Source organism: Sebastes fasciatus, chromosome 9, assembly GCF_043250625.1.
Source record: "Sebastes fasciatus isolate fSebFas1 chromosome 9, fSebFas1.pri, whole genome shotgun sequence".
Taxonomy (NCBI): domain Eukaryota; kingdom Metazoa; phylum Chordata; class Actinopteri; order Perciformes; family Sebastidae; genus Sebastes; species Sebastes fasciatus.
Window position 1 is genome coordinate 22,373,696 of NC_133803.1, and position 21,338 is coordinate 22,395,033.

General features: G+C 41.2%; 1 protein-coding gene across 2 annotated transcripts in view; it reads right to left on the reverse strand.

Moving 5' to 3' along the window:
* Positions 1-21,338, reverse strand: part of plpp4 (phospholipid phosphatase 4) — a 51,781-nt gene that overhangs the window by 11,958 nt on the left and 18,485 nt on the right. For both annotated transcript variants that reach the window (XM_074646701.1, XM_074646703.1), the window contains exons 2-5: positions 14,456-14,564; positions 7,090-7,180; positions 1,559-1,622; positions 1,259-1,383 (exon numbers count right to left, since the gene is read on the reverse strand). In XM_074646701.1, the coding sequence (XP_074502802.1) occupies positions 1,259-1,383; positions 1,559-1,622; positions 7,090-7,180; positions 14,456-14,564 (389 nt within the window). The remainder of the gene's footprint in view (positions 1-1,258; positions 1,384-1,558; positions 1,623-7,089; positions 7,181-14,455; positions 14,565-21,338) is intronic.

A 21,338-nucleotide genomic window follows, 5' to 3' on the forward strand; every position in this document is an offset into this window, starting at 1 on the left:
GCATCAATTTGAAATCAGACTGGACCATGAAATTACAGTGAGATTTTATCCCATCTTGGCGCATTACTGGAACACACCGAGACGTTTTAATCCCATGTTTGATTTGAAGCCCGTTATAGAGTAGGTCAAGGCAGTCGCACCCACAGCAGGATGTCAATTAAACACATTCACAAAACATTTCAATAAGGGTTTCTTGCACACACATACTCCTTCCTGAACTGGCGTGTAATATTTTCAGTTTAATTAGAATATGAAATTTTAAAAAAGGAGTTCAAAATGTTCACAGCGCTGAGGATTTTCCCTTTTTGCACTTCAATTTGTGACAATGAAATGCTTCTGTTGGATGCAACCATTTGCATATTAACACATTCCTGCAGTACTTAGGAATTCTGCGTAATAACCTTGTTGAATGTGCATCCAGAGTGGAAATGTATTAAGGGTTTTAAACAAAAGCAAACAATATAAATATAATTTGTCCGGGCACAGCTCACTGGAGGATATAAAGATATATTTTGCATTTTGCATAATAGATAGCAGGAGGCTCAGTGTAATTCCAGTGTAAGCATTTTACTGTTGGTGGACTTTTCTGAGTTGCTAGAGCAATAGAGGAAAAAAACTTCACAGCCATGCAGTCAAGTATTTATCTTCTTAAATGCGGTCTTTACATGCCTGGTGCACCATATAATGCTGAGCAGCTATTCAACATCTGTGTGGCCGCCCACAGCAAACACCCCAAGCACACCACTTAATATTCATCTGCTGGACAACAGAAAAACATGTGAATAATTTAACACGCTGCTGTAGTGAAAACAGCTTGGAAAGCAATATGGTCGAAAAAAATGTGACCAGTGTCTGGCATTGGTCTCCAGAGCAAGAAGCCCAATGAAGCTGAAACAGTAGGTGTGCACTCAACACTGGTGCGCTTGACTCAATCAACCAAACACATGAGCATCTCGACAAGCTGCCTCGGGACGTGTAAATTGAATGATAACTCATCGCTGCATGTTGTAATTACCTTTGAAGAGAGGCGGCAAAGAGATCATTGCTTTGAAATGTGAAGTAAACACCTTGTGCACACCCAGTTAGCACACATGGACATTTTCTTCTTGGCGAAATGTTGCTCGGAGCGTCGAGATCAAACTGAGTGAATGCTGTACAGTCGCATGCAGTTTTAATGAGTCAGCGTTTGAGATCTGATTTTGGCACCGTGTTGCAAGTGCTGGCAGTGATCAGCTCGGGGCTAAAAGTTGGTACTCACAGGAGGAATGGCTGCTGGGGAAGCTCTTGCGTCCCTCGGAGACTAGATCCGGCTCCCCGGTGCACAGCATCTTCGCATTTACGATTCCATCTGGGAAACAGCGCTGGAAATAATCAGGCCTGGGTCTGAAAATCAAAAACAACCCAAAAGATGGTTTCTGTGTCTTTGGTACAGACAATTTCATCTACTTGTCAAACAGTTCAATGATTGTCTGTAACTCTAGTAAGTCAAAGCTGAAAAATGTGATCTTCAGAACATGTAGCATCACTAACAGAGCTTGTAAAATGCTTCAGTTTGTACCTGCCAACGATCAACTTGATAGTATTTGTGAAGACTCCGTTCAGGGCGAGGGCCAGGGACACAGCTGGAGTAGGAAGATTGACACACACACACACAGTCAAATAAGCATCTTAGGTGATACAGACAAGGTTGACACAGCATTTTCTGTGTAACCAGCGTTCATAGAAACAGTGATGCCCTAGTAAAACAATAGACTTCACTATCAGTCGCCCACTCTTCTAACATAATGTATAAATAAAACAGCCAATTAGGTTCATGGGTATTTCCCTTGCAGCTGGACAGATGGTTGTCAGGATTTATGTGTGAAGCCTTTCATGATTTCTAAACAGCAACCGTAGCAAGCAGGCTGTAAACACAGTGCAAGCTTCACAAACACCCACATAAACACACACCCACACACACATAGAAATAGACAAATACATATATTAATGCATACATAGATTATTTTTCCTGTAGCTGAATCATGTCCATTGTGCAGCCAAATGGAATGAATCTCAGATATTGCATTAGTGCTCCTGTGGTGATTCACATTTTCAACTCTATTCACTCCCACTAATACTGTAGTCAGTTGAATGTGATGATTCAGCAAGGCTAGGGCTCTATAGTCATGCTAGCAGCTCTGTGAGGCTACTTAGACCCAGTGGTGCTAACATACTGATGTTTAGAACGTATATTTTTTGTCATGTCCCCATCAGAGTTGCTAACATTTGCTAATCAACACTAAACAGTTAACAGAAACTAAAGCCGAGGCTGATGGGAATGGGAATATCGTTAACCAAAGTATTGGACAATTTTTAATTTTGACTTGCATGGCTTAGTAGATCATTCAGGGGACCACCAAAGTTAATAATCCTTCCATGCATGTCTGTAATGTCGGCAATTCATGCGATAATGGTTGCAATATATATTGTTTTGTAGCAAAGCGGTGACATTGCCATAGACTAAGCCATGCTAGCAAAAAAGTAGTCGCCAAAATTAAGCTGTGTACACTGTTTTCAGGCTATTAAATAGGCGTTATTGGTCCCTATAAGCACCATAGATGTGGGACAATAGGGGCCAACGACACCTAAGGTTTTATCATTTATTCACATTTGATAGAAGGTATAAAAGAATACGACAGCGACCTATAGTGACCGTAGTAATTATGACAGGAACAGAAGACGAAGAAAGGAACAAGAGAAGAAGTGAGGCGCTGTAGTATAGACTGAACACCGGGTTTTAACCCAAGAGGCTGGGGTTTGCATCCTGTGTGAAACCAACAACATGTAGCTGTCGTTGTGTTCACAAGCGTTAACGTTCGTTTTCATGTTCATTATTGAAACGTGTTATTTTAAGCAAAACATTATGTTTTTCCCTAAACTTAACCATGTTGTTTTGTTGACTAAACCTAAAGAAGTCTTTTTGTTTGTGTTCAAAATGTAATGTTTCATTCAGTTTTATGTTTTAGAACGTGTTTTTTTAAAGTTTTGTTTTACTTTTACAACGTAGTTGGCATAGTAGGCCCCTAATGACCCACATCTATGGTGCTTATAGCGACTAATAACGTCTTTTTAATGGCCTGATAACAGTCGAATCAGGTGAATGCTCGCAAGTATCTATCAGAAATTTAATTGGGAGAAAAAGTATCGCTACAGTAGTGGTGGCAAAATGATTGCACCTACTTAGAAAAAATCTATCTGTAGAGCAATTACTGCTTCAGTTCAACTTTGGTAATGGGAACCAGGAGGACTGCTGTTGGTTGGCAGGTAGGCAATAGGCACTGCTCTGTAACTGTATGTTCATTTAATTAGCTGTGAGGCAAACCACTGGGGCTCATCATTAGCCAGAGTTCCTGCCCTCACAGGTTAATCCCAGTAGTCTGCAGGTCAATTGAATGCACCCGACGCCGCCAGAGCTTAAACCGTATTATCTTCCTGAGCTGCTGAGAGGAGCACAGCATCAATGTTATTTAACAGATGGTTAATTTGGGCAAACTCTGTGCAGATCAGATGAAAGCCTAAAATGAGACATGTTCCGTTTGACTAGTTGAAAAATGGGACATTAAATTCATGTAATTTATAAGTAATGTTGTCAGATCCTTCTCGCTATGAGGAGGCCTAGCACTTGCTGTTTCAGACTATTGCTCCAGCTAATATATAGTCTAGCCTTGGGAAGTTTGCCGATGGTCATTAAAGTATTCATCATTTTTCTTGCCGGACCAAAGCCAACAGCAGCACTAACATAGTTTTGGCAGGCCTTTTTTTTGTACTTACGCCTGTTTATTAAACTCCCAGCACCAAATAAGGTCGCTGGAGCGGCATGGCTCATCAAACTCGTAAAGAAGACGTCCTCTGACCTTGTAGCATATTTTGGGCTGCTGTATAGTAATGTGGTATACTGTATATTCCTGCCTTGTGACTTTGTGCCTCCAGTTTAGCCTCCATCTGCTATTCTTAAAGGGTATGAGAGGAACAGCTGTGATTGGCCTGTCTTGAAGCTCGCCACAAGTGCACCCGCTGATACTGCATTCCTCCTACTATTCCATCAGTCCTTTTGCCAAATTGGGCTGTGCTGCAGTAGGATTGTGATTGTGCCTCTGGTCACCTTCACATGCACTTATCCCCAGCAGGCGATTTGTATAGCTAACTTAGAGGATATTATAAATCCAAGACAAAACAGACAGCAGGGCGTGACTCAGAGAAAAATAATCACAAATCAGTCTGCTACTTCAGCCCCACGGACAGCGTTATGGATTTATCAAGCTCACCTATTCAAAACATGGCGGCCTGCTCATAAACTTTATGTTATTTTGTCTAAACAATCCACCAAAACCTATTTCTGAAAACATTTTAAGCAAGAAATAAGCTATGCCACTGCTGAATCTCATTTCATTTTAGAACCAGATCGGCTTGTTTGTCAGCTTGGTCCAAGTTTTGTGAGCCAGATGCATCATGCTGGATGGGCTCATTTGCATAAAGCTGAGATTTTTCAACTTTATGCAAATACAGCCCCCCCTCCAACACGCCGAAACACTCCCACTATGCACTTGGCGACTTCTTCTCCTGCTTTCCATAGGAAATTATTGGAAAGCGTTGAAGCGTTGGATGTGGTGGAACAGTATTCCAGAGCCGTAGGTCGTGGCACTAGATCATAACTTGCACAACCCTCAGTCAGATAAAGCATCAGTGAGTCAGGCAGACTAGACAACAACTAAACAACCCCTCTGAGAGAGAGTTTGCACTAGTGATTGCACAAGGTACAGTCACAGGAAATTAGAGACCTAATGAGTGAAGACAGCGTTCCTGCCATCCCTTTAAAAAAGTCCTTGCATTCAGCTCACATAGACGACCAATCTGATTTACTGTTGAGGCTGAGTGGAGCAAAATCTCTGTATGTCAAAACAATTGCAAAATTGATACAGTCTAAATTTTTCGAAATGTTCCCACTTTTTGATATTTATTCTCAAAGCTCTAGTTTCAGTTTTGACACATGCAGACACCACACTAACTCCTACCACTAAAAACCCTCTCATCATCTCAATAACTGGAAGATTACTCCCTCTACACACATCAAACAATAATGCTTCTGCCTGCTAGGAAATCTTACATTCAGATGATGAATAATATCCGTCATGCTTTGTTACCAAAATTAAAAATAATCACTGCAGAATCATCTCTGTGCCATTCTCACAGTGTAGTCTTTTGGAAAATATAATCAAACTTCCAAATGGCTCCATTATATCTTCTTGACTGATGGATAATAACACAATTAAGCTGCAGGAGTTTTTGGAGGGATAATTGGTTATTAGACGGCTCTACAAAGCGAACATTGTGTTCCTTTTACTGCAAAGAAAAATAAAAGGGTGTGGATGAGCAGAGTGCACTGTTTCAAACAATACACGCACAATATTAGCACGTCCCATTGGTATTACGGGGATGAAAATCTAACTTAAAAAAACAGAGTTTATGCCAGCTCAAATACATCTGTTTGAAATTTTAATTTGTGAATTGAGAATTAGAGGACCCTCAGGAGCAACTTTGAACTCAATACATTTGCAGGAATACAGGGATTGCTACTTTTTTGTGATTTTAGCTGGAGATGAAGAAAGAAATAGGTTAAGTTAAAAACAAGCTAACTGCACACCCAGCCCCGAAACTGCTTTTACGATCCGTCTTTCTCATTAGGTCTAGAGGTAGCATTGATTCAAAGCCATGCTCAAAACTATGCTCATGTAGAAAGTTGTCAAAATAATGGGCTCCTTTTTTTTCTTTGTTCTTCAGAGGGATGTTGTTTTGTTCGACTATAAAGCTACGTAGAAGTGCTTCTCTGCAGGCGGTAATGGGCCTGTTAAATTCTCCACAGCACTGTAATCTCTAAACTGATGCACTGAGCCACCCTCTCTCTGCCAGATTCATCTCTGTATGTCTCTCTAATTGGATTTGTGTTCAACTTTCTTAATTAATGCCCTCTGATGTCCTCTGCAGGCCTCTCTACCCAGGAGGGAAATAGCAACAAAAAAAAGTGTGAGAGAAATGCCCAGACGCTGTGAGAATCAAACAGATAGCAAAACGTTTTAAAGCCATGTGTAAATACTCATGGCTTCTGTGATTAAGGTTATCTTGTGTGGCACGATACTTACTGACTGTAACACTATTTAGTTTTTATTTAGCCTTTATTTAACTAGATGTGTCTCATTGAGATCAAATATCTCTTTTAAAGGGCAGTCAATTGATTAAAATATGTAATCATGATTAATCGCATGATTGTCAATAGTTAATCTTCATTAATCACAAATTAATTAAATGTATGTATATATCTATTATTGGAAATCAATTAACAACACAAAACAATGACAAATATTGTCCAGAAACCCTCACAGGTACTGCATTTAGCATAAAACATATGCTCAAATCATAACATGGCAAACTGCAGCCCAACAGGCAACAACAGCTGTCAGAGTGTCAGTGTGCTGACTTGACTATGACTTGCCCCAAACTGCATGTGATGATCATAAAGTGGGCATGTCTGTTAAGGGGAGACTCGTGGGTACCCATAGAACCCATTTTCATTCACATATCTTGAGGTCAGAGGTCAAGGGACCCCTTGAAAATGCCAGTTTTTCCTCGACAAAATTTGAGGAGCGTCATTTAACCTTCTTCATGACAAGCTAGTATGACATGGTTGGTACCAATGAATTCCTTAGGTTTTTTAGTTTCATATGATGCCAGTATCACTCTAGCCCGCTACAGCCTAAAAATCGCAAGTTGCATTAATGCGTTAAAATATTAGTGGCGTTAAAACGAGTTTGCGTACATTGTTATCGCATTAAGTTTGACAGTCTAACTCTTTTACAAGGGAGACCCGGCCAAGAATAGCATCAACACAGAATTTCATCAATCAACATAAACAATTGACGTAAAAGCACATAGAATTGAGAAACCTCGAAAGAGGATATTTTGTAGTTATTAAAAAAGTCCAACAAATGCAATACGTGCAGCAACTATATGCTGTCATTTTAAGACAACACATTTCAAGTAATTATCTCCACTTACCTAAACATGCCTCTTTGAGCTCTGTCTTGTCCGTCCTCTGAATTATCTTCACCACAAATATCACCGCCAGTGGGGTAAGGAATGAAATCGCCTGTGAGGAAACAAAGAGGAGACATGTACAGTTATTGTGACAGTAGAGATGTGCTGCAGCAGTCCTCAGGGTATGATTTGCAGGTTAATCGTTAAATGACTTTTGCCTGGAGGGAATGACATGGACCTATCCATTATTCAGAGCTAATTTTAACAAGGCAAAGTGAGGGGCCAAACAAGCTTCTTTATTGTTCAGTTGGGTCTTTTTTTTTTTGCCCCTCGCTTGATAAGAGATTTGGGCCTCCTCAGCACCTCGGTAATTATTCATGCCTCAGAATGGATTAATTAAGTTTCGGCCAAATTCAATATATTTTCTTTGCCTTCAGCAACAGAGGTAGTAAAAACAAACGGCAGAGTTTCAGCTCCGTTATTATAACACCCACATACTGAATTTCCCCGGAGCGCTGTTCATCAGTTCAGCCACGTGTATATCTGTGTATCTCTGCCAATTTTAAACTCATTTTGTGCCTCACTATCCTCTTTGAAGCAGCTGGATTCAAAGTAGTGATCCCACTTGGATTCAAGTGCACTAATAGTTAGCCTACTACCTGAAATAGAAATCAAATCAGCCACAATTAATTGATGTCATTGTGACGAGGGGACAGAACTACACTAGCGTTTGGAATCACCTGTTATACTGAGGTTTTTTTCTTTCCTTCAATAACGGCTATTTTAACAAAGATAAAAACAGCAAATGTATTATTTACATTTGAAATAGTTTTGGCGCCAAAAGAAGAAGAATTAAATTAAAGGGGATATATCATGAAAAACTCACTTTTTCAGTGCTTGTGCACATACATTTGGGTATCTGGAGTGCATACCAATCCACAAACTGTAAAATAAGACAACCCAGTCTGTTTTTTTGTGGGCAGAAAACATGTTTCCCTTCCTATGTCACATGCAGGCTCATTAAAATATATCGCACACGGCTTGAGAACTACCTTTGCAAAGGTGCACCATTTGTTTCTTGCAAGCCAATCAGAGAAAAATGAGATTTTTCTGGAGGGGTTCTTAAAGAGATGAGCGCTAAAACGGAGAGTTTCAGACAGAGGGTAAATACAGGTTTATTCAGACAGACAGCGTGAGAAAAAGGATGTTTTTGTTTTTTTTGTTTGTTTTTTTAAGTTATTTTTTTGGGGGCATTTTTCCATTTTATTGAGAGGACAGTGGATAGAGAGAGAGTGGATGCGGAAAGGGCCACAGGCCGGATTTGAACCCGGGCCGCCGCGGTCAGGACCAAGCCTTGTTACATGGGCGCCCGCTCTACCGACTGAGCTAACCCAGGCGCCCAGGATGTTTTTTTGAACATTATAGCATGTAAACATGTTCTAGTATAAACCCAAAATACAAGTATGAACCTGAAAGTGAGCATGATATGTCCCCTTTAAACTTCCATTTATTATTTTATTTCAATGTCCCCATAGTGTTTACTGGGCATAATACTGTTGGAACCATTTTTCCCCCAAATAGCCTTCGATTTTTAATTTGTTTTCTAGGCGAGAAAAGCGTGAGTAAGCCAAGATCCATTCTCATTATTGAACCACAACGCTGCGAATGGGCTGTGAATATTTTGGAAAGTGCTTTTTCCTTGGGCCCTCTGCAGTATACTCAGTGGTTAGATTGAATAGGTTTAAACTGTGAAGTCAGAGTTGTGGTGTTACCAGGTGTTACACAAGCGCAGGACACTGACACAGAAGTAGATGAGGAAGTTTATTGCCGGACAACAAGGAATGGTGGTGGGTGAGTGGAGAGAAGAGGATGGCTGACTGACGCAGAGGAGTGATGGTATAGACTAGGCTGGATATAAGGATGAGTGGCTCGAGGGTTAGCTGGAAGGAAGGATTGATCAGTAGTTGAGATAATGATCTATATGCAGGAGAGGTGATGAGCTGATTGAAGGCTGGTGTGCTGGTTGAGCAGGGAGCCAGGAGCTAGAGTGAGAGCCACACACACACACACACACACACACACACACAGACAGAGAGAGGTGGCAGACGGGAGCACAGGAGACACCGGGGAAGTGGGAAACACAAGGGGAAATACTGCTATGCTCTGATCCAGTTCCAACAGTGCTAACCGGAGACTAACCGGAGACTAACCTTCTTTTTCTATAGTGAAGTTTTAAGAATAGCTTTGCTAAAGCAACATGCCTGTTAATTCCAGCTTGTTATAGACGTTATTGTGCACTTGACACTAAAACAGGAAGCTGCTCCTATATATATCTGCACACATTTGATGCTAAGCTTCCAGTTTCCTTTACCAATGACTGGTGTTTTCTTCTATTCTTAGTGAACTGTTGCTCAGAGTCTCTTTCTTTGCCCTTTCATTTGTCCATCTGGTTGAACCATTTTCAGCGTTTTTGTTCTCCAGGACTTTTTGCAAACCCAAAATAACTTGAAAATATAGAGTAGTCCTCTCAGCCATCTGACTGTAATCAAACTTTTGAACCGTAGTGTATGTAAAGTCAAAATGTTACTCATATGAACAACATAGTGCTGAAACTGGGACTTACATTCAGAGCAAAACAGCCATGCAAGATCTTCAGTATCACATTACATACAGTGTGATACAATGTGGTTTCACCTACAGATGGAAACACATTTAACAGTGTCTTGCTCCAATGAGGCTTTTACTGTGTACAGCATAGTGAGTAGAATGAACGTGTACACTAAAAAAGACAGACACACATTCGCATACTGTATGTACTAAAATTTGTCCTGGAAAAACTGTGTTAAAGCAACCAAGCTGTGGCGACTCAGCAGTTCGTGACATCCGTCCTGTCATGTTTGCCAAAAATGCACACTGAGTATCAGTGCCCTTTCAGTCACAGCAGCTCCCATCACTTAATCACTGTGAGGGAATCCAGGGTGAATCAGCTATCTTTAGATTTACAATTCGTGACAGTATTTTACTTACAGAAGCTCTTCATAACCTAAAATTATACGCTGGCAATCCTGGGAGTACAGTTATCAACGATGTGAAGAGTCATATGTAGCCTAGATGGGAAAGCAGCAGTACTTATGAGGGTCTGAGTTGCCATGGAAACACATTAAAGTATCCCAAAACATCTTAAAAGTTTGACAGTGTAAATGACCTTGTCTCATAATATTGTGTGGCAATTTAAAGACACTTATAAATGTGGATGCATTAATAAAGAGCTGCAATTTGGCACATGGTCTAAATTAATGATCATTATCATCCTTTTTTATATTTTCTAGATGCTCTAACACATCCACTTAAAGGGTACATATCATAAAAAACTCACTTTTTCAGTGCTTGTGTACATACATTTGAGTATATGGAGTGCCAACCAACCCAGAAACTGTGAAAAAGCACAACTCTCTTTAGTGTGTTAGTGTTTTAGGCTGTCTAGATCAGAAAACATGTGATTCAACAAGCCATTCAGATTTGGCTTCCCTTCCTATAAGGCTCATTAGAATATATCGCCGACAGCTTGATAACTACCTTTGCAAAGGTGAACTATATTTTTCAATCAGAGCAGACTGGGCTTTTATAAGAGGGGGGCTTCAAGAGACAGGCGCTAAAACGGAGAGCTTCAGACAGAGGGTGAATACAGGTATATTCAGAGAGTGGTTTTTAAACATTAAAGCATGTAAACACGTTCTAGTAGAAACCCCAAATACAAGTATGAATCTGAAAATGAGCATGAAATGTCCCCTTTAACACCCCCTTACGAAGACTACATACTATATATGCATCTCTCTCTCTCTCTCTCTCTCTCTCTCTCTCTCTCAAAATCCAACCGGTGGAGGCAGATGGCCGCCCAGCCAGAGCCTGCTTCTGCCCAAGGTTTCTTCCCACTATAGGGGATGACTGTTGCATAACAATGCATGCTTATGGGGAATCTCTGGTTGGGTCTCTAAATTATAGAGTACAGTCTAGACCTATATGAAAAGCGCCTCGACATAACTTCTGTTATGATTTGACGCTATATAGAGATAAATTTAAATAAATTTAAATCTGCTTAACTGTGAAATCCATGTTCAAAAATTATATAAGTGTTACTGGAAAAATAAATTTGAAAGGTCATATTTCTCTTGGTGTGTGAATAACTGTAAGTTAGTTAACGCTGCCTGGAGGATGGACTCACATTTGCAGCTCTCAGGGAGATTTGCACTGTCAATAATATATAGTTAAGTACAAATAATTCTCAATCAATTTTCAGTTATTTTAATACTCTGAATATCTCTTCTTGAAATGCTCATTATTTGTTTGTTCTTTTACCTTTTCTTTGCAGAAAATGGGTAAAATCGAAGATTTCTTTGAAGATGGCACTAAGTTGTGGGCTGTAAGCTACAGTATTAGCCTGTTTACATAATCTACAGACAGAAATGCAACCTTTGGCTAGACTGATCAGAAGTACTAAGATCAACAACAACAAGAATATTCCCGCCCCTCCCATAATGACAGAGTGAGCGTGACTCTTGAGGCAACACGCAGGCTAATATACGGCATATATTTTAATGAAGGTCGCAGTGATTCATAATGTAGCTTCATGTAAATCCCTTCCATGGACTATTTTTAATGGGAAGATAAAATTTCCACACCTTCACGGCTACTGTCAGCGCAATGACATTGAAGAAGCCTGACTGTTGGGTCTCAGCACTGGGAGCATTTTCCCTACGAGAGGCATGTGGGTTGGAGGTTGGAGTGGGTGGGGGGGGGCTCATTATTTAGTGGCCTGCCACTAGCAAAGATCCATGGACATTGAAGTTAATATAAACTGTCAATGTTTTTTTATAAAGCATGATGAAAAAGGAAATAAGATATAATAGAGTTCAGATAAGCTGGAGATAAGCTGGGAGGTTTATCCGCTGCTTTTTGCTGGACGAACGGCGGAGGAAATATAATAGGTGTTTATGGGTTTTCTGCCTGATTGGTGGAGGCTTTATATAATTAATGCCCTTTAAAGTTTGTTATAACAAATTATATGTTGATGACCAATTTAAAGCTCAGTGTTTTACTTATGAATAAATCGGATGATGTTTTAACCCCTTTATGTTTATCATTGGTTAAACTGGTCTGTCGCTAATGAAGCCAAACTAAGCCTCAACATCTACTGTTGATACTACATTTATTCAGCCATTACTCTATATAGGGGGTTAAACTACCCGGGTGTCCATTATTTCTAGCTTGAAATGACTGACAGTTGGCGTTCACCTCCTACCGCATCTGTTTCCGCACATAATGAGATGATTGATGTGTGTGGCGGAGCACAGGACGGAGGGGAGCGCCAGTCACTGAAGCGCTGTCAGTTCGCAAAGAGGTGAGTTTAGACAAGCAATGGGCGGGCATGTCTTCGCCTGTTAGGTTGGTTTGATATTTTGATCAAACAGTACAAGGTCTTCTGACAAGTGAGCATGCAGACAAAGATGTCCAGCTGTACAGAATTAAACATGACAGAGAAATGATTAACTGTAAATGTGAACTATTCAGCTAAAGTTCACAACCACCTGCAACCACTGCTACAACAGCCTTGTGAAAGCAATGAAAGACTTTAAGAGAGCAGCGTGCATAATGCAATCATCATCAGGACTAAGCACCTGTATGAAAAACACATTCAGAAGGTATTCAGCAGCTTTAAAAAGCAGTTCAGCTTCATATAAAGCACGTTCCGCCTGAATGTTCCTGTTTAGATGGTCACCATTTATGTTTAAAGTTGCAGAACCAATGCAACTGTTCTATATAATTTTTGTTGTTCCTGAGGTCTTTGTTGGTTGCATGGCAACTTCACAGTAACGACAAGACAGCAGAAAGTCCCAGCACCTGGCTCCTGTTTGCTAAGAAATAATTAGGCCTACTGCAGATAACTCCCCACAGCAGATTTAGATTTAGATGTGCTGGTAGGTGTATTTTTTTTACTTTAGACAGAGCAAAGCTATCTGTTCCACCTGCTTCCAGTCTTTATGCTAAGCCAAGCTAATTGCCTCCTGGCTATCATCATACTTTTATACAGACATGAGAGTAGTCTGAATCTTTTCATCAAATTCATGGCAAGAAAGCAAATAAATATATCCCACAAACTCAATTCGTATGTAACCCATGTAATTGTGAACCAGGAAGTATAAAGAGCAACAAACGTCGTGTAGGGAGGAGGTTGGGGCTGGATGGGTGGGTCAAAAAACGTACCTTGTATGAAACCAGAAGTCAACGTTGATAATGTCACATACTGTAACTTCTGGATTTAAGTAACGCCACTTCCCGTGTTATTTTTACCTAAACCACGATCTTTTCCTAAACCTAACTGCGTAGTTTTGTTGCCTAAACCTAACCAAGTTGATCTTTTCCTAAACTTAACTAAGTTGTTTTTGTCTCGTAACTTCCGTACTTAAGTTACACCACTTCTGGTGTTATTATAACCCAAACCACAAGATTATCCTAACCCTAACTAAGGGATTTTGCTACCTAAACCTAACCAAGTCGTTTCCTGTGAAGACAAACTTTATTTTGAAAAGACTGGAGCAGAAATTGACATGTGTTGCTTGACATTTTTAGAAACACGCACAAAAAATGAGGAATAACTTTTTGTAAGATATAATACAAACAAGCATGAGGATACGTTGCATAAGCACATTTCCCCAAATTTTGAACGATATCCAGATAAACTCAGAAATGATTTTATTAAAACATTTCATGCCATTAGATGGTCTATGTCGGTGGCAGATGGAAATAGTGCTGTGTTCACAGGTTTAACAACAGCTTGTTTGTTTTGGCATCGTGGGTGTTGTCATGTTTCCCCATAATCACTCTTTGAAAATAGGACCATCTAGTGTCTGAAAACAATGTATGACTCACAATATTGGAACGAGCTCTAATGCCCAGTATGCTGCGTTTCAAGTGTATTGAAGCCAAAATGTGTTTGCCAAGAGATTCTTTAGGTTATTTTGCTCAGTATTTACAGCATGAGCCAGAGGAAGAAATATTTTCATTCCATGCTGTATTGGTTAGAAATTCATCTTAACCTTTCACCGCCCACTTCTGTCCGGAAGAAGATTATATTTACATTGGAAGCGCTAATCACCACGGCGCCGTAAAGCCCTTCTTGGATCTATCAACACGATTCAGGCCTCAACTGGAGAGTGGAAAGAAGAGGCTTTGCAGTATTGATCGTCCTAAATGAAGGATTTCTGCACCACAAAGATTACTAAGAATTAAGCAGAGGATCCACTTCATGTAGACAGCAATAATGACCAAGTATTTAGTGGCAATCAAGTCTATAATAAGCGGAATGCATGAATAGAAAGCAGGTACTTACAAACATGACCCTCTTGGGAATGTGGTCTGACTCAACGAGAGGATTCTTGTAGAGCCAAAGCTCCTCCTGTTGAATCACTCTCTCGAAGGGCTCCAGAAACTCTGTAAATCTGTGGTAAAGAACAAATAGACACTCATCAGTTACTCAATTTTTAGGCATTTAGTTGATGCTTTTACACAGAGCAGCATGCTATGTACCGTATGAGATATGCACAGTCTGATTATGTTTACATTTCTGAATTGGCAAGGCACAAGAAAAGAGGAAGCTGGTTCTTCTACAAGGATAAACACATCTGAGGCCACGTAAGTGGGGCGACTTCATCCAAGATCACCTACACTAAAGAGCCCTGCTGTTTCACACTCTTACTGAGTGGGAACAAATTAGCATGCCCCTGCTTCCTCCAACCCTCCCTGGCCATCCAGTGATCTGTCAGACACGACCTTGTTCTCTGTCATCTCAACAAAGTCTTTTTGTCTCTGCTTTCTAATACAATTCAATAGGCCGCTCTCTCCCACAGTTGGGGTTGAGAGATACTGTACCTCCTGGGACTATAGGATATTTAAAACACTAAACACCAGCAGAAATAGAATTTTTCAATACCACAGTGTTGCTGGGATGTTGTCTCTCTGCAACATGATGCTAAAATGATACTGTCTTTGGGGAAATTTGGTCTTAAAATAGGGGAATGAGGAAGGCATTACTAGTGTTATAGCAGAATTGTGAAGGCTAATCTCACTCTGTGTGTGTGCCTCACACTGAAAAACTGGCCCATATAAATTGGAAAACAAAATCGAATGCACAGCCTCACACTCAGCAGTGCCGCTAACTATTCTGGGACCCCTGAAAACAACTTAATTAAGGCACAAAAATAGTAAATATCTGCAATGTTCAGGGCCTGTGTGCACTGTAGCTCTTCTGTAGGTCTTTCTTTTACTATCTGGAAAAGTAATAAAACAGTTTAAATAGTTAGCTACAAGTAATGGATAAATGATGGATATACTGTATAGCTAAATGTTATGGACAAATCATACAAATCTTGAAACAACTAAATAGATAATAACAGGTGACACAGTTGCCTACATTTTTTGGAGGGATTCCTGGGTCCAGTAGAGGTGTGAGAAAATATTGATACACGAGTATAGCAATATTATGTTGTGTGATACTGTATCGATTCTCCAAAACACTGTATCGATTTTTAATTAACCTCCAACAGCCCGCCGTCGGGCCAGACAGTTATTTGATCTTTCGGAGGTTGTAGCGGGCTCAGTTTTAAAGCTAGAGTGAAGCTACAGTAGATCGAATATTGGCATCATATGAAACTAGAAAACATATCCATTGGTACCAAACATGTCATACTAGGTTGTCGAGAAGGACGCTACATAACGCTCCAAAGTTACGCAAAATTGTGGCGAGGAAAAACTGGCATGGCAATTTTCACAGGGATCACTTGACCTCTGACTTCCAGATATGTGAATGAAAATGGGTTCTATGGGTACCCACGAGTCTCCACTTTACAGACATGCCCACTTTATGATAATCACATGCAGTTTTTTGCATGCAGTAAAGTTCTGGTGTGTACTTTATACTATGACAGTTTTCCTAAAATTAAATTTTAAAAAATAACAATATATCGCCTTGCCTACTGTGTCACAATATATCTCAATCGTATTCTTGCCAGTACACAGCCCTAGGGGTCCAGCAGTTCATTCTAAGATGAGCTGCTTCACTCTATGTGGAAATGGAGACTGAGTGATGCCCTCCCAAACAACTCCATGCCTTTCAGCAAGGCATTTATCACGCATCTGCTCCACCAGAGCAGCTCACTGGCCAGCAGCAGAAGTAAGGGGATATCCTACATCCTGTGTGGCTCCTCAGTGTGACTCCAACTGTGGAAAAGTGAAAGAGGCCATTGGCTACAAGGCAAATGCATCTTCTGCAAACCTTTAATGGATTCATGTAGAACAAATTGTCTTATTCTCTCTCTCTTCAAGCTACAGGAAAACGTTCTTAATCCCTCTGAAAGACATTACACACTGTGGAACGTCTATTTGTTGGTCTGCTGATAACTGTGTGTCATGATGTTTTCGCGAGAGAGCAGCCTAATCAGTACTAGCTCATTTTACACCTTGCTGAGCCCCTGTGCATGATTCACTTCAGCCGCATTACATTTACGGTATGTGGCACACAAAAAAGATACTGTGCTAATGACACATAGTGTGCTCCATGAATTACTCCCATTTTCCCAGCCTGTCCTCTCTTCAGCTTTCTTGTTGAGACATCAGTGACAGGGAATGTTATTTCAGACCGCAGGGATGGAAACGCACAGAGATAGCGCTTAGACAGATACCCCCCACACACACACACACATACACACTTCCCCTAACTCCTCTCTTATGAACAGACACACACACACACGCACACACACACACACACACACACACACACACACACACACACAGCTCTCAGGTCATTAAATAGAGCAGCAGTGATCTAACTGTCACTCTGCAAGGCTTATCGTGCATTCAACCCCTGACGTCTTAATGAGTTTGAGGCACACTCCCCCAAGGTAACTACATAGATAAAATTCATCTTCACAGTATTGGCTTTCACATTAGAATCCACATAGCTTGCACAAACTTGCTGCAGAGGGAAAAAAAGAAACACTATTATTAAAAAATGGGCCATTCTAGCATTTTTCAAAGTTAAAATCCTGAAGATTTCCATGAAATCAAACCCCACTTTTGATAAGGTCGCGTTTTTTCTGAAATAGTCATAGTTTTAAGACCAAGACACACCAACCCGACATCAAAGAACTAGTGGCGATGAAGGCCACCAGTTGCATTGCCTCACGCAGCCTTTGTCTTGGCCAAAAAGTTGCACTCGAACACACCGCAAAGACTACAGCAAACGGCCAACTACCACGTACGTTCTGCGCCTGCATGAGATGAAATAAATCTCCACACCAGCAGGTCGCGGTAGTCTGTATTCGTCATTCAAAAAGGGAAATCGGAAGACTGAGGACTGCGGATATACTGTACAAAACCTTTGTGATGATACGTACATGAAACAAAGCAGTGTTTGCTGACCATTTTCACACCACTCTCACTCACTGCTTGGCTTCATTCCAGATGGCCATGTTGCTGTGAAAATATAAATATAATCAGATGAGATGAAAATGAAAAATGAGAAGAGCCTTTTGTGTTTTTCCTCTTGACTTTACTTGTTTGCCTGCTTTCCTCACGTCCGTTTCTCTTCTCGTGCACTGATTCGTTCAATCAGAGTGATTTCTCTCAGCAACGGGCGCCACCGCCCATTCAACATGCTGAATCGGACAAAAACACTCCGACACGGGCAGACTAGAGCCAATGGTGCTGGACACACCGAACAAACTAGGCAGACCAACGCTCACCGACGGCCCCAAACTGTCCGACCGTTGGCTTGGTATGTCAGGGCCTTTAATTGGTAGTGGCGGAGTCCGCCTTTCCTGAGCTGGATGCAGATTTCCAAGCATGAGGGATTCACAACTTTAATGTTCAACAACCACTCATACAGGAAAAAAATTGTTACTAAAACTGTAACTGTAAAGCTTAAGCTTATGAAAATAATTTTGTACTCACATGACATATTTAAGGGTGCTAAAGGCGAGATCGGGAGCTTTTCTATTTCCTACACACGGCTCTCAATATGGCAATGGCGGCGTACTTACGGCTGCAACGGCGCCATCTGTCAGGACGGCATTATCAGCTGTAACTACCATGTGAAAGCAGTGCAGAGCTGCGGCCATGAGCTCACATGCACTAACATGCACTTTAAGCATACATGGCTGGCCCCGCTATGTCAACAAAGCAACGAGAAGCTCGGATCACAACACACAGCGAGGGAGAGAGTGACTTCATTCTCTGCTCAGGTAGACATTACTCCTTTATATCTTTACATAGCAAATAGTTGTTTGATACTATATTAGTTCTCTGGCTATGGTATAGAGCACCTGTAATGAAATGATGCAGCTACAGATGGCAATGAACTCCTCAGATTTCACTATGGCGCTCTATTTTCTGATATTTTCATCATCACCATGTTTGCTGGGGAGGATCACTTTCATGAGCTCAAAATTAAAAAGCCTGTTGGACATGTAATAATGTTCCTCCTACTTTTGGAGAATTTGTATCCAATCTCCTCCGACAAATCAATACCACCCACAAAGGATTTCCCTTGGCTCGAGCTTTTTTTGTATCATCCTCTCTTTTCCAACCATACTCTTTATTAAAAGAAGGACTCCAATATGGTTTAGGCGCACTTTAAGGGCCCCGGGCTCCAAACGTCAAACACAGTTGGAATTAATCAAGGCTTTCATCCTTGATTCAACGGATAGAAGAGCATGGCCTTTGTGGAAATGAATTTTACTTTTATTGTAATTTACAGGCTAACATGAAAGCAGTAGGGAGCGCATCATTTCCAGGCTTGTGACGGAGGACCCATTTGTCCGGGTGAGGAAGGTAGGACAATGTAGATTACGGTCACATTATTGGAGCTAATGTCAGAGCTCGGAGAGGTAATGACATACACAGTATGCACCCCAATTCATCCTGCTGGGAAGTAATTGTAATCACATTGATTCACAGAGAGCGACAGGGGGGGTGGAAGGTGATGGTGAGCTGCATTACAGTAGAGACAAACTCAGAATTGGCACATTGAGACAGGCGAAATGTCTGCATGATAGCCTGCATTACATGTGCCATTAATGGCTTTTTTGTGTCTTATTTCCTGTTATGTTTGCACCTCTTTCTTCTGCTTATTTCCAAGCTTTAAACCCTTTTCAACACTTGACCATGAGAGTAGGCGCTCTAAAGAAGAGACAAATATAAGGAAATAAAGAAATACTGTTGACAAGTCTCTCCAAAATGCACATAGAGAAGTGTTTTCCTCCCAAGCCAGACTCTCATCAGTACTCCAATGATACCCAAGGCCCTTTCACACGATCTCTGGCCAGAACAGATGAGCTCTCTAAGTGGCCATAAACATGAGTCGCACAAAAAGCACTGAACTCAGCACCGCCTGCTGGATGCCTGGGGAGCACCTCATTCTGTTTTATCTGCTTCTGTTTGCTCTGTGTCGAGACATTACTGAGCAAAGGCACAACAGCTTCTATAGGAGCCAAAACATTATAGATTAACTGACAACATAGTGTGTCTGAAGACACGTTTGTGAAGTTGTTGAGATAACCGCCGATTGCATCACATTTTTCAAACACTTTAGAGGTTTACATTGGTGGGAAGCTTGATTTTTCTGCAAATGGTTTAATTGTAAGGGTCATCAATGCTCACTGACCACAGTACATTCACATTAATTTCAATAAAAACGCTTTATTCTCGGCTTTTAGTCTTTACATTTGACCTTCTAACTCAGAAACGTTATAGCTTTTTGCCTCTTCCCTGCTCCTCTTCATTAAATCTCTACAATCGGGCCAATTTATCATCACCAATTCCAATCCATCTCTGCTACATGCATATTCTAAATCTGATTGAGCACAGCCACAGCCGAGGAAATAAAACTGAATCGCTGAGACACTTTGGAGATTTAGCACACAACAGCATCGCGAGCAGCTGATTTGAAAGCTCCTGATTTACAATGCACTGTGGGTAGAATCTGTGGCTATGGCCTTGGGAATACATATCTCCCGCAGTGCCACCGCGACAGAAAGTTAAAAAGAAAAAAAGTCAAGAAATTCCTCCTTAATTAGTTAGATATGCTGTGAAGCAATGATGCATACAGGAGAGAGGAATAGCTTAGTTGGATTAACTTCAGGCGAGCTGCCATTTTCACACAACTAAGTTTGAGAGTAATCTTTTGGCTGATTGTGAGTGTGTTCGTGCATCAGCCAATCACGGATGTATCCAAACCCAAGCTGAGTTTTCATCAATATTGATCGCATTATATCTGCTAGCGTGGGCTGGCCGGGCGGGAGCCAAAAGCTGAGTGAGAGATCCGATTAAACTGCAGTCCCACAGCATTTATCTACAGGTGCAGGAGGCCACAGAGCAGCTCCAACACCGCATACTGTAGCTCACTTAGCAGACAGAGCGTGTGACCTTCACCTCTGAAGAGAAATATCAGGGAGCTTTGCAATGTCCACCGACACCGAGGCGGAGAGCCCCACACAGAGCGAGAGGTCTGTTCGGATGTCTTAGAGTTAGCTCGGGGCGAGTCTTGTCCTTCCTTAGTGGTTAGGTTAAGCTGTTTTCCTCACCTTGTTGCACTTTCCACAGGTATGAGTGCCACAGCGCCTGATGCAATCCAGAGACACATTCAGAAAGGATGCAGGGCATTGTGTCCGTTCACATTTGATTGCATTTGCACTCTCACGAGGTGCACATTTGGCAATCTAGGAGCGAGCTGTGTGTGTGTTCAGTGAAGGGACTGAGAGGGAAAAGAATTGGAGCTGACCATCTGCCAGATCTGGGACAGAATTTCAAATGACTTTTCCCTCCAGTCCAGATCAGAGGTGGGCAATCATCAGTGCCTTTCTCTCAGTTTAATGGCACACACATGTCAACCCCTACTTATTACTCCAGTCATTTAATCATATAGCAGGGAGCTATTGAAAAAGTGACTCGTGAGATTTACAGGCTATTAGGATGAGAGGATGTATAGAGTCCTGAGGGAAATTCCCATCCTTCTCTGTTCGGTGCATCCTCTGCTTCATTTACCACTGGTAAATTCCCATTCCTCCTTCGTACACGCCATCAAATCCAACTGGAGAATTGGGCCGGTCAATAAAGCTAAATGGTCAGTGGTGAATGTTGAGAGTTTGGGCTTCGATATGTTTTATATCAGTAGAAACGTGAGGAGAGATTCAAGCAGAAATAATAAGAGAGGGAATGGT